At 46.0% G+C, this 14,175-nt stretch overlaps 1 protein-coding gene across 1 annotated transcript in view; it reads left to right on the top strand.

Moving 5' to 3' along the window:
• LOC126375183 (uncharacterized) overlaps positions 1-14,175 on the top strand; it is a 79,930-nt gene that overhangs the window by 59,493 nt on the left and 6,262 nt on the right. Inside the window, exons 11-34 of the mRNA XM_050022051.1 lie at positions 47-172; positions 390-650; positions 1,249-1,382; positions 1,813-2,019; positions 2,409-2,550; positions 2,866-3,098; positions 3,701-3,938; positions 4,253-4,598; positions 4,757-4,940; positions 5,195-5,408; positions 5,759-5,921; positions 6,683-6,837; positions 8,098-8,226; positions 8,705-8,935; positions 9,052-9,287; positions 9,567-9,705; positions 10,285-10,461; positions 10,635-10,782; positions 11,426-11,597; positions 12,004-12,237; positions 12,512-12,680; positions 13,055-13,249; positions 13,594-13,779; positions 13,898-14,105. Of these exons, the coding sequence (XP_049878008.1) occupies positions 47-172; positions 390-650; positions 1,249-1,382; positions 1,813-2,019; positions 2,409-2,550; positions 2,866-3,098; positions 3,701-3,938; positions 4,253-4,598; positions 4,757-4,940; positions 5,195-5,408; positions 5,759-5,921; positions 6,683-6,837; positions 8,098-8,226; positions 8,705-8,935; positions 9,052-9,287; positions 9,567-9,705; positions 10,285-10,461; positions 10,635-10,782; positions 11,426-11,597; positions 12,004-12,237; positions 12,512-12,680; positions 13,055-13,249; positions 13,594-13,779; positions 13,898-14,105 (4,627 nt within the window). The remainder of the gene's footprint in view (positions 1-46; positions 173-389; positions 651-1,248; positions 1,383-1,812; positions 2,020-2,408; positions 2,551-2,865; positions 3,099-3,700; positions 3,939-4,252; positions 4,599-4,756; positions 4,941-5,194; positions 5,409-5,758; positions 5,922-6,682; positions 6,838-8,097; positions 8,227-8,704; positions 8,936-9,051; positions 9,288-9,566; positions 9,706-10,284; positions 10,462-10,634; positions 10,783-11,425; positions 11,598-12,003; positions 12,238-12,511; positions 12,681-13,054; positions 13,250-13,593; positions 13,780-13,897; positions 14,106-14,175) is intronic.

The raw sequence follows: 14,175 nt of genomic DNA, 5'->3' as shown, positions 1-14,175 counted from the left end.
ATATATTTTTGAATGAGTTGGTGTGACATGGCTATAATTGTTTCAGTACAAACAAGAAAGGATAAAGTACAACCAGATCCAGTTCACAGACAACTCTGCGTGTCTGGAACTACTGGAGAAACCTCCAAGGAGTCTGCTCAAACTGCTGAGCGAACAATGCCATATGCCAAAGGTAACTATGAAACTGGTACTAAAATTTGGTATAAATATTAATCAAATCAAATACACTTACACATTTACTTTTAACAAGCAGACATATGATTACTGTACAATTGGACGGTCTTATAAAAAAAATGTTCGCCAAAATGGGCCGACAATTATGAAAAATCTATTTTCGGGAAAAGTTACGGTTGCGTATTTGACCTAACTAATATGCTCCTCGATTCCAGGGCTCAGATGGTGCGTACCTAACGAACATCCAAGGCGAGTTCGGGGAACACCAGAGCTTCGTGAAGGGCTCGCGGAGGAAGTGGGAGGAAGAGTTCGGGGTTCAGCACTACGCCGGGGCAGTGACGTATAGCGTGCAAGGCTTCGTGGACAAGAACCGAGATACGCAGCAAGACGCGTTCATCGACCACTTGAGCCGGTCGCAGAATCCCTTCGTGAGGGAACTCGCAGACTATGTCGCTGATTTGGCGCCACCTGGACATGTAAGTAGTCTTTTTGTCTGGAAATAATTCGTAACATAAATAAACTCATGGCTATGTCCCAGTAGGGTAGTTTCCAACTAGTCAAATCAGTTACTTTTTTCTAAACGTAGAATTTGTATGAAAAAGCACACTGTGACGTCATAGAAAAACGTGACAAAATTTTTCCTTATTAAAATTCGTAAATAGAAAAAAAAAACGCTTTATCTTCACCATTATATCTGAGTTTATTAAGTAATCAGAATTTCATAATTTATCTTTGACCTAGGAAACTACCAAATTGGGGTAGTTAGAGGTGCATCCATCGCAAGATGAACTAAGTACCCAAATCTCACCGAGCATTCTGCTAGACCAACGTATCAACGTATCGGTGGTGAGCCGTATCGCCTCAAAATAAATAATGAAGGCAATTTAAAGCATTGTTTAGATGACCCGTAGCGTTCTATGTAAGAGATAGATCGTTCTTAATATTTGGTCATGATGACTTAAATTCCTCCGAATCTGTTGCAATACATGTTTAAAATTACCTATGACATATCTCGTATGTTTACCCAGATCTCAAGAGATAAATTCAAGGGTTTAATCCTATTGCTTGTTTTAGGATATATCATTGTCAAGCCCAAATTCTACAAACACGACTCAACGAGGCACCTCTAAAGGACGGCCGACTGTAGTGGACACATTCAGAGCACAGTTGCAATCTCTTGTGGACATGCTGCAAGTCACTGATGTATGGTGAGTATTCTTCGAAGCTCATAATCTCGCCAATCAATGACTACTGTGGCTCTACAGCTGTTCTTCTTAACTCATTCCCATTTACTTCTCTTTCTGTCGCTATTCCTCCTGGCTCATTCTTGTTTACTTGAGATAGTCTTCCTAGTTATGCGTTGCGTAGCGTCAGTGGGGGCCCTATCAAATATTTAGGTGGTGCGAGACCTCACAGTGGCGCCCGTCAAAATACATTTTTTTCGATTAGTTTACGGCCACCGTTAATATACCTAATTAAATCTTTTAAAAATGTCGTTTACCCACCCATTAAATATATGAGTTTTATGTGCCCGCTAAGAGGTCTGTCACAGGGCAGGTGTGTCCAATCCAGTTATTCCCCTGTAGATCCGGGGATACCAGCCAGGGTGATCTTGGCTGATTTTGCCTATAATTTCAGGTACGTCCGCTGCATAAAACCGAACGAGAACAAAGAAGCGGGGTTATATAACGACAAGTTGGTGCTGGAACAGCTGCGGTACCTCGGTATGAACGAGATCGTGCGCATCCGCCGCGACGGCTTCCCCGTGCACCTGCCCACGCCGCTGTTCCAGGCGCGCTACCGATGCCTGTTGCCGCATCCGAGACCAACGAATCCTGATGTAGCGTGAGTATTTCGCTATACCTTCGTATTTTCTTTAGCAAAAGTCTTGCGTAAACACAAGACACGAGTTCAATTAAATTTGAATTTGGAACATTTAAGAATTCAGAACTTTATAATACCCGCTGTAAAATTTCATTTACTTTTTATACTTCTTACACTCGTATTGAATATTTTTCTGATATGAACAAATCATAATGTGGGTGGTGCATTTTTTTGAAAAGTTCCCACGATCTGCAGCATATCGATACGGGCCAACCAAATTGGGTCTTACCATCACTTACGATAATGTGCTTGGAAGTTTAAGAACATTTTTTAATCATCTACAGCAAACTGTGTACATTTAAACAGGACTATTCAATAACTTAAGTAATATTATTAATTCCCCTCTTCAGGCGTATTATTGGACTAGTAAGTGCGCCGGGCGACGACTGGCAGATCGGACACACGAAGATCTTCATGCGGAGCTCTGTACACGCGCCGCTCGAAGCCAAGAGGACTGCGCTTATACAGTCCTCGGCTCTTAGGTTGCAGAAGGTAAATATTTATAATTTTTGTAAAGATTTCCACCAAAGCGCAAAGGAGTGGATAAGAGTTGGGACATGCGGAATCGATCGTTAACTGCGTGCAAGAGAGAATGCGCTCTGTCGATCTTTCCCTCGTGGTAATTGGTCGATTTGGCATTTTCCGCTCGCCTCTTCCCGACTCTGCTTTAGAGGAAATCCACCCTAATAGTGTAATAAGAGAATGTACTTTTTAGTAAGTAGTCATTATCTTTTATCTCTTTTGGGCTTTTATGTTTCTTAGCTCATCTCATCCAACAAAAATCCCTGATTAATCTCCTTTCTACAGTGGTACAAGGGCAGCGTGAAACGCCGCCAGTATCTACAATGGCGTAACGCGGTGATAGTGCTGCAAGCGGCGTGGCGCGGCTGGAAGGAGCGCGCGGCGTTCCTGCGGCTACGGCGGGCGGCCCTGACGTTGCAGCGCCACCTGCGCGGCGCCTTCGCCAGGGAGGTGGCTGCGGCACTACGGGAGATGAAGAGGGTCAACCAGGAGATCAAGCTGCGAGAGGAGAGAAACAGGTATGAATAACATACATACATACATAAACAGCCTATATACGTCCCACTGCTGGGCACAGGCCTCCCCTCAATCAACCGGAGGGGGTATGGAGCATACTCCACCACGCTGCTCCACTGCGGGTTGGTGAAGGTGTTTTTACGGCTAATAGCCGGGACCAGCGGCTTAACGTGCCCTCCGAAGCACGGAATCATCTTACTTTTTCGTTAAGAATAACATGACTGCTTTTTTATTATGTTTCATTTGATCCGGATGGATCTCCGTTGTCCAGTGGTTGAGCGCGGTTCGATTCGCGGTGGGGACATGTCACAAAAAATACTTTGTGTTCAATAGTTTGGTAAGGACATTACACGTTAAGCCGTTGGTCCCAGTTACTTATGATGTAAGTAAGTAGTCGTTACATGAGCCATGTCAGGGGCCTTTGGCGGCTCAATAGTAACTCTGACACCAGGGTTGATGAGGTTGGCACACGATAGAAGAAGATTCGGATGGCATTTGTTTTCCCTGACAAGAATCGCATGCATCGGCTAGATTCGGTGACACGGGATGTCATATATATGCTCATAAGCTAACGAGCATAAAATATTTTTTGTTTTTCTATCAGCCTCGCAGAGAAAGCAAACCAAGAGCGCGTGGAGCTGGAAAACATGGCGGACCAGCTTCGAGGACTGCCCGCAACTGGGGCACGAGCGGACTCTGTGAACCTGGACAACCTGTTCGACTTCCTGGCAGACGTGCCCGGACAACGCGGCGCGCCCGATGGACAACCAGACCATCATCAACCGTCTATAGCCGAGATTGGCGACTCCATGGCCAGATTGGCTGACGATTTGCATCATGAGGTAACTATTCTGATTGGATTGTCTCCGTGAATATGGATACCTGTTGGACTCTCTAATAAACGTGTTTGGACAAAGCATCGATACGATAAAAGTTTTCTAGCTCATCTGTCTACCGTATACCATTCCTTTTTTCAAATGCTTCTATTTTGTACGCACAGTATAACACATCATGTCTTATGGTCGTAAAGCCCAATGTCCTTTTCTGGAAATCTGGGCTTTATGAGGTTACATTTATAAATATATATCTGTTCGTTCGTATTCGTAACATTGTCAACTCTAATGACATATCCTAACCGCCTAATAACTAACAACAGTTGGAGCACGTGCTGGCTGCGGAAATGAACGAGCTGAGCAAGTCGACAACAGAAGCGCAGCGCAAGCCCGATGGCGCGCCTTCGGAAGCCATCCCGCCGGCACCACCGACCTCACTGCCTCTGCCTCCGATGATGCCGCCTAGCATGACGTCATCGATGAACGGCGTGAAGGGCATCTCGCCGATGTCGAATGGAGACTCGATGACGTCATCGCTGATACTGCCGCCGCCGCCGCTGCCGCCGGAGTTACCGGAGGAGCCCTCACCTGCGTTACCAGACCCGCCGCCGCCCCCCGTGCTGCCTGAACCCGCCGGCCCGCCGCCGCCGCCACCGCCCCCTGCTAAAGGTAATGCAATTTTACTACTTTGTAACGTGAGATACTTATTACGAAACGTCCAAACGAAATATAATTATTATATTATTGAAATATATTCACTAATTGTACTGAACTGGTCGTTCTGTTTAATATTACAGTAGTAATACTTAACCTTATTTCCCCCTCAGACACGACTCCGCCAGAGCTGACAAACGGCGTGATCCCCAACGGGAAGCTGTCGATAGTGAACGGCAAGGAGCCTATATACGAGTCCGTGATACCTCGCCCGCCCGGGCAAGAGGCCGCTAAAGAGAAGGAAACGCCTGCGCCGATGTCCCCGCCGCCGCCTCCGCTCTTACCACCTGAGAATGGGTTCGTTTTTTTCATGTTTCAATCTCAGCTATTTACATAGTAGCGGTTTTAATTTAGAGTAAGGTTGAGTTTCCACCAATGTATGGAGCAGAGGAGCGGAGTTGTATTGAATCGACCAATCGTGGCGTGCGGGAGAAAGAGAAAGAAGATGTTCTGTCAATATCACTGCTCGCCTTCTCTCTTCTCCGTTTTGGTGTAAACAAAATATAGCTGTTGATATTTTTATGGTTACCAAATTGGTTTGTCTCCCTCAGATTCTCACCTAAAGAACCGGAGCAAGAACTGTCAGAAGCGCCGCTGCCGCCGCTGCCGAGCGCGGTGACGTCACAGCGGTCGATGACCAGCAGCATGACGTCACAGAAGTCTCTGCCCAACAGCGTTGCGTCACAGAAGTCGCCCACGCCCCCACCGCCTGTACCGATGGACACATGCTTGAGTCCACCGCCTATGGTCAATGGGGATTCTGCTGTAAGTTTATCATCTTTTTACTTAAGCAACATTCTCTGTACCCAATTTAATTGCAAGATAGTAAGCTTCTATTTCTTCGTTGCTAAGGGACGACTGTCATGTTTCGATTTCCTCTGACAGACCTAGAACATCATTGCAGGGCGACTAAGTAAAAGCATAGCGGAGAGTTGCTGTTCTATACGTAGTGTTATTTCTTATTCTATGCGAGTAAGCAACTGTGTCTCGCTTGCATTTAGCATTAGGCGGTACACGGTAAGAAGGAGACTTGTATGGTTAAAATGCTATCCTATTGGGAAGTGGTCGTAAGGGCGCACACAGTACAGTAGCGTAACAAGTGTATCGCGTACCAGAACCCGGAGCGCAGCGCGCGCCGCAAGGAGCGCGTAGAGCGGCGCCTGCACCAGCTGGAGGCGGCGCCGGCCGCCGCGGCGCCCGCCTCGCCGCCCGCAGACGCCACCGACCTCGCCGAGTTCGCCAAGCTGTACTTCAACGAGCACCCGCGCTCGCCTGAAGGTAACCAATAAATCAACAAGACGATCAGGCTAATGTAACAATATTATACCAAGGGGGTAAAAGAAATATTTCTATTGAAACAATTCACCTAAAAAAACAATGTTGCTATTTGACTTTTGTTGACATACCTACATAAACTCCTATTTCCCACCGGGGTAAATAGAGACTACGGAATTCCGTTTGCTTCGATCCTGGCACACTTCTCTTGCTTTCTCCACATTCATCAATCGTTTCATACACCCACGCCAATTCAGAGTAAGTCTTACTCAACCTTGACTCTTCCTCTGCCAGCCCTACCACCAACCTTCGGTTTATATACTGCTTTCGTAATCCTATTATCCTTCATCCGCTCTAAGTGTCCAAACCAACTGAACATTCCCTTCTCAATCTTAGTCACTATATCGTCTTTTACACCACATCTCTCTCTTATCACCCTGTTTCTCACTCTATCGCACATTTGTTGACAATACGCACTTTTGTGAGCAAATGTCAAATTACAATGTTGTTTTTGAGTTGAATTGCTTCGATGTGGTTGTTTTAGACCACCCGTTCTTTAACACCATTGAATGCCAGATCCATTTTGGAAAAGCTCTTAAAACTCGGACAGTATTCGTATGTCAAAGTAAAAACTGTAAATAAGACTACTCTAATTAGACCGAATAAAGTTATATCTACACAATTTTTAACAATACAGTTCAAAGTCAAATCCCCCAGGCCTAATATTTTAAATGAAATGCACTAATGGCTATACTTTATTCCAGGCACAATAATAGCTACACTGACGAGGAAGAGCAAATCGATGGAGTTGTTAACTAAGGAAGAAATGATCACATACCACAAGGGGAACAACATCCCCACCTCGCACATACAGCTGCACGACCCCGACAGTGTCACTGCCGCCGTCAATATATTCAGGGTGAGTGCTGCAATAATAATTGATTGATAATAATATATACAGGGTGTTAGTGACATCGTAACGAAAACTTTGAGGGATGATTCAGACCATGATTCTGAGTCGATATCAAGTGGATTTTTCCGTCGCAAAAATCATGTATTTTTTTCAGTTTTTTTAAATTATTTTCAATTCTATACTTTGGCGATGGAAAAATCCACTTGATATTAACTCAGAATAATCAGCTGAATCATCCCTCTCAGTATTCGTTACGATGTCACTTACACCCCGTACAAGTACATACGGTAGCCATACAAGTAGGTATGGGTGTTAGTGACACCGTAACGAATATTGAGGGGGATGATTCAGACCATGATTCTGAGTTGATATCAAGTGGAATTTCGTGTCAAAAAATTCATGAATTTTTTTTGTTTTTTTTAATTATTTTCCTATCCACACTTTTGCGATGGAAAATTCCACTTGATATCAACTCAGAATCATGGTCTGAATCATCCCTCAAAGTTTTCGTTACGATGTCACTAACACCCTGTATATAAAGGCATTTGCTTCTGTCAGAAAAAAATACTTGTTGTAACATCAGTAGTCATGTGTTCCAGTGGTACACCGACTTGCTTAGCAATAGTGGAGCGCTAATACCCCGGCACCGGACTTGCACTAATGAGTTTTTTATCTTAAATGCAGTTTTCACCAACACAATTGGCTCAACCATTGTAGACGGCGATACGGCTCATCACCTATCACGTTGGTCTAACAGAAAGCTTAGAGGCGTGGCGATGAATGTACCTCTGACTATCCCAATGTTATCTACCGACCTCATCAACCCTAGTGTCAGGGTTATTATTGTGTTATGTTATGTAAAAGAGTGCATTTGCTTCTGACGCGGTTACGTAATTTGATCATGTTGTATACTTGTAAAATAGTCAAACACTTCGGTTTACACAGACACTACACATTAACGTTTACGTACACGCGCATCCCGTGCTTCGGAAGGCACGTTAAGCCGTTGGTCCCGGCTATTAGCCGTAAAAACACCTCCACCAACCCGCAGTGGAGCAGCGTGGTGGAGTATGCTCCATACCCCCTCCGGTTGATTGAGGGGAGGCCTGTGCCCAGCAGTGGGACGTATATAGGCAGTTTATGTACACGCGCATCTGGGTGTGTGACGCCTGTACGATTGAAGACTAAAGTCAAATCATCCTATTCTTCCAAAAGTAATGTCTTGCCCTGGAGATAGCATCTAAAAATAATGTTTCCATATTGCAGGACCTCTGCCGGTACATGCGCGGCGAATTAACAGTGGACAAGGAGACGCAAGTGATACAGTCGCTCATTGCTAAAGGCTTAGAGCGAGAGGAACTGCGAGATGAGATACTGGTGCAGTGTGTTCGACAGGTAAACTGCATTTACATATTTAAATTTCCGAAGTAGATTGCTGCAGACACCTCCCAATTTTTATTTTAAGTTACACCCGTCTTTTTCTAACCCACCGAAGAGGAAAGGGACGGATGATTGACAGCTCTTAATTTTTAAATGTATGAATGAATGAATAACCCGGGTGAATGTATACAACCCGTATGAAGTGTGCTGTCAATTTAATTCTATCCAGTTATTGGCCAATGTAAAATTTGTTATTGGCGTGTTCGTGTGACGTCCCTTTCCTTTTCAGTGGATAAGAAAATGACAGGCATATTACTTAAAATACATATATTGCTTAAAATAAAGTAAATAGATGTCTACAGACACATTTTGGAGACGGTCAACTTTAAAGCTGACCCTAAAAACTCAGTTTTCGAATTTCCTCAAATGTATTTTAATGAGCATTAGGGTTGTCTATTCCCTTGCTTATTTCCCACTGTCGCTTACCGTGCAGATAACGGAATGCCCAGTGGAGGAGTGGGCGGAGCGCGTGTGGCTGATCCTGTGCCTGTGCGCGGTGGCGTGGCAGCCGAGCCGCGGGCTGCAGAAGTACTACTGCGCGTGGCTGCGGGCGCGCGCGCGCCTCGTGGCCGCGCAGCGCGCCGCGCACTGCGCGCAGTGGTGCCTCGACAACTGCCGCGGCGCCGCGCCGCGCCTGCTGCCGCCCAGCACCGTCGAGATCGCTGTGAGTCATATTTTCTTCTGGGATCTTCTATCAGTAGTGGAGTCCATAAAGCCGGAGCTTCCTATGGTGGATAACTCTTGGCGTTCACCTCGCTTTAATCTATTTGGACTTGTCAGGCAATGCGGCGGCTGGGCACGATAGTGTGCCGCTTCTTCTTCCTGGACGGGCGCACGAAGGCCATCGACGTGCACCCGGCGGACACGGCGGCGGCGGCGGCGGCGCGGCTGGCCGACAAGCTGGGGCTGGCGCCGCACTCCCGCGCCGGCTGGGCCGTGTACCAGCAGCGCGCCGGCCGGGAGGAGCACGTGCGCGCCACGCACTACCTCTATGACGTCATCGCCGCTTGGGAGATGTAAGCATTTATCGTTATGTAGAGCTGTATACACGGTTTTTATGCTCTGGGTGTCAAATGGTCACACGAATGCGCACGAGAATCGATAGGTAAAAAGCAAAACTGCGAGATATCATAATTAATTTTGTTTGGTCTATGACAGTATTCTAGAATAGTCGTTACTTTTGGAAAAGCTGGTACGGTGTGTGTGATTTAAAAATTGAATAAACTGTCAGAGCTCAGAACATGTTTTATTTCCATCCCACAACTTCTTTATCGGATAATATTTTGTCGTAACAGGCAACAAGGTCCAGGCGGCGGGTCGGCGGACAACCGGTTCGTGTTCAAGCGCCGCTTGTTCCGCGGCGGGCGAGAGTTGCCACACGACCCCGTCGAGGTGGCGCTGTTGTATGCACAGGCTGTGCATAGCGTCGTCAAGGTATGTTTAAAAATTATTATATTCTGTTAGTTTGATTAGTATAGTGACCTAAAATATGATCTTTTTATGAAGTTTTAGAGCACCCATTAATTACATAAGCCGGTGTCGGTTTTTCAAATATGACTTTATTATTTTCATGTCAGTTATTATAAGCTTCATTGACTGGCCTCACCAACGCTGTTCTTAGGGTATTTATTGAGCTACCTTTTCCCTCTGACATGGTTCGATTTGTGATTCGCTGAGTGATATGTCGCTGGATGAAAAGTTAAAATGGTCCATTCGTAACAGTTGGGTAATATATCCTAGGGCAAAGATAAATTATGAAATTCTGATTACTAAAGAAAGACATTTAAAAGTGGCGACAAACATTTTCTTTTTTCTAGTTAACTTTCAAGACACATGTAAAATGTCCTATATTTTACGTGTTTTATGACGTCGCAGTGTGCTTTTTCATATAAATTCCATAGTAATTTCGTGTTTTCACGTTTAGTAAAAAGAAACTGGGTTGACTAGTGGGAAACTCGCTTTTTGCGACCCAAAATGTATTCCTGGGTGTTCAGTAATATGTTTGTTCCATAGATGGACGAGTTCCCCGTATCAGAGAAGGTGGCGCTGCAGCTAGCAGGGCTGCAGGCTCAAGTGTCGCTGGGCGAGCCGCCGCCGAGCCCGCCGCCGCCACACACCCGCGCCTACTACGCGCACCCCGAGCAGTTCCTGCCGCAGCGCATTGCCAGGGCCAGGCCTGCGCACCAGTGGGTGAGTTTAGTGAAACTCCGGAAACCACATAATATCAAGTATCTATGATTCGAACACGAATTCAAACAAGGCTCTAAAAATCTCTGAAGATTTCACTGAACCAGAAAAGAACTCGCTGCCACACTAGGATTACTTTGATCAGCACAACCCGTTAAAACATACGTTATTTTCAGGCGACAATTCTAGCGCAAGCGCACCGCCAGTACGGTGCGGGCCGGGCGGAGCTCACCGCCAAAGCTCTATATCTGTCGTGCGTCATGCAGTACCCACTGTACGGAGTCACGCTCTACCCTGTCACCTACAAGGGCTATTGGGCTCATGGTGAGTCAAATTCAAATATATCTTTATTCAGTAGATAACATAGTTACACATTGAATCGTCATTACATAATGCGATGACACGATCTTCGTGCCTCACCCAACAGGGCCCACATAATACCAGGGTCATGGATCCCGCCGCGACTTCTGCTGAGTGAGGCTCTTATCTCAGGACGTCCACCACCACCTTATGATCATTTCGACGAACATCCGATTTGCTTTTTCTTTCGTAATTGTTTTGTGAAAATGTTAAATTGTTATTTGTCTTGTTGTTTTTGTGTGTGGCGTCCTTTTATAATAAACTATTTCTATTCTATTCAAAACTGCTGCAGCTTCTGCAGTACTTTCACTATTCATTTTGTAATAACGGAGAGATAAACCTTATCTGCGCGCCCGAATCAGTGCGTAGCGGAGAGCTACCGTTGTAGGTATTATTCTTTATTTACATCGATATTTAGAAACCACCGATGTACTTACCATGCGACGCGACGTTTGATCCCGCTAAATCTATCAAGAACCTAAGGCCAAAACGATTGCTTTGCTGTTGCAATCTTCACTCAGAACATAAAGACATTGTAAAGAAGACATTTCTACGTGTGACGATGTCGTTTCCCTTCAGAATTACAACACAAGTTATTCGTAAACAGGTCCGAACGTGCTACTGGGCGTGGGCTCAGAGGGCGTGGTGCTAGTGCGTCCGTCGGACAAGGTGGTCTTGGCAGAGTACCCGTACACCAACATCGCCGCGTTGCTCATGGACCCCGTCGACGCGGGACTCACCATCAGTCTGACGCATCACGGTCAACATGATGGCCATAGGTATGTAAATAGTGCGAAGAAATGGAATGAAGAAGCATAAAGTATATTTCAAACAGAGACAAGACTTTTGGTGTGTCGTGTCTTGACTCCAATAACATCTCCAGTTGAACAACATAATTTAAGTTTTGCTTCTACTAGAGCGGAATCTAAGCCGATGGACCGTAAAGAGCAGCTGCATTTGCAGAATAGTTACACAAGAGACTTAGGTACATAGCAAATAGCGGCTTTATCTATTAAAGTGATTTCTTCCAGACCAGACATAAGGCGAGGAAATATGTAAAAATTTAAAGATTGCTGGTGCAATCCAAGTACAACTCAACTCCGATTCCACTCAAGTGGACGCGCAACTTCATTGTCGTACTGCACCTGCACGCTGCAACAGTACTTAGTCAATATTGTCTTCCAGGTGCATCGTTCTAGAGTCCCCGCAGAAGAACGAAGCGGCGTGGCTGATGGCGGCCTATAGCCCCGTGCTGGCCAACGGGCTGGCAGATGAGCCTCCGCGCCGCGCCGCGCCCGCCTCCGAGCGGTCGAGGCTCGCTGGCGCTCTGAAGGGCGCCAGGCGAGCGCTCGTCGACTCGGGCTTGCTGAGGCGGCCTACAGAACAGACTGGGAATTTCTTGAGAAATACTCTACGCAGGTTAATGTTGAAACTGTGCTATGTTCTGTGTCTTTGCCACCCCTACATCGAAGAAGTTTCATTCTTATTATTGAGTAATACACTTTTTATAATTTTAAATTGTCTGGATTACATTAAATTTTCCACGAACGAAGTCTCATATAAATTAAGCAGAGCAAAGTGTTGTATCTCAAGCAACTCTAATATGTTGACCTGCGTAAAATAGTATAGGGATTTTGTAAATTTGACTCGAATGATAAATGACTTTCAATAAGATAATATTTTGTGTTGTCAGACTAAGCAAGCATCGGCTGGAGAAGGTCCGGTTGGACATGGCGGCGGAGACGCAGGGCGAGAGCTACAAGAACTTCCCGCCCTCGTACTGGTGCTGGGCGCGTACGCTGCCACACAGCCTAACCAAGCTCAACGAGGCCGAGGAGGTCGCCGCCATGCAGATATTTAAGGTTGGATTGGATTGCATTACCTAGCTGGCTTGTCATTCTTATGTACACACATGCATACTTGAAATGGCGACTATTTCTGGGTAGGCAGAGACCACGGATTTCCACTATCCAATCCTGAGTTTGAAAAAAGACCACAGTGTGTCGAATTTCCAGCAAGTTTGGGGTGAGTGTGGAGACAAAACAATGCATCTATGTATTTTGAAGTTGGATTAGATGAGTCTGAATAAAGCCAAGTGCTAAGTGTTCACAAGATGTTTATAAGGATAGGAAGCTCACAACACGTCGCAAGATGAACTAAGTACCCATACCTCACCGAACAAATAAATACAAATTTATTGATAGATTGTAAGTTACACGCTATTGCGTTGTTCCAGGACATAATGAGCCACGCCGGCCTCAGCACGCAGGGAAGCGAGCAGGGCAGCACAACGAACCTAGCCAACAACAACAGTGTGAGCAGCCAGGAGAGCGACAGTGACGACCGCGTGGCGCTCGCGCAGAGCCTGCTGCAGCGCTGCTTGCAGAAGGACACGCTGCTCTGCGAGCTGTACATACAGCTAATCAAACAGGTATGGGGGTAACAAAAAATCTTGGTAGTTGTGGAAGTTTAAATATAAAAATACCTGTAGTAGTGAGACTCTTACAAAAATACAGGGTGTAAGTGACATCGTATATTACCGCGTCTGAAACAATTCGAGTTACGCTTGGCCATAAATTAAAAAGAAGTAAGTAGATAAGTGTAACGTGTGCCAACAACAGTATGAGCAACCAGAATACTTCATTCAACCGATCAACAGGTGTTTTATGCGACAAAAACTCAATACGAAGTCTTGCTTTATACAATCGTTGTTCTAAATACTTTGTAATAAGGGTTGCCAATAAGGGCTGCCTCACACAACACTGTTTCCCTCAGACAACAGATCACCCGGAGCCGTCGTCGCGGGTGTCGGCGCGGCACTGGGCGCTGCTGTGCGCGGCGGTGGGCGCGGCGCTGCCCCCAGTGAAGCCCATCCGGCGGCTGCTGCTAGCACACCTGCGGTATAGAGGCACTGCCTTGCACACCGGCGAAGAGGGCAAGTTCGCTAGGAGAGCTGAACAGGTTGGTTTCAATAACTGTACAAAATATACAAAAATCTCGATCTTAAAGCGTGCTACCCTTACTCCTACCTATCTATCTACGGTACTTATATATCAATGATTCCTTATTCTAACAACAGGTGGCGCTAAGCATAGCTCAAGTGCCGCGTCGTCTCGCCGCCCCCTCGAAGGAGGAGCTGCTGTGTGCGGCGGCGCGGCGCCCCATGCACGTGCGAGTGCTGCTGTTGGACGGCAAGCAGCACGGCTTGGTGTTCGGACCCGCGGCCACTGCCGACCACCTCGTCACTATGCTGAGAGAGAAGATAGGGCTCAATGAGAGCGCTACCGGTAGGAGCTTTAATTCTTTTAGAAAAATGCATGATTTCCAAATTCACAAAGGATTGACGTTACCTGGTAA

Source organism: Pectinophora gossypiella, chromosome 18 (assembly GCF_024362695.1).
Source record: "Pectinophora gossypiella chromosome 18, ilPecGoss1.1, whole genome shotgun sequence".
NCBI lineage: Eukaryota > Metazoa > Arthropoda > Insecta > Lepidoptera > Gelechiidae > Pectinophora > Pectinophora gossypiella.
Note: the sequence above shows the minus strand (reverse complement) of the source record. Positions and strands in the feature narration are given on the sequence as shown.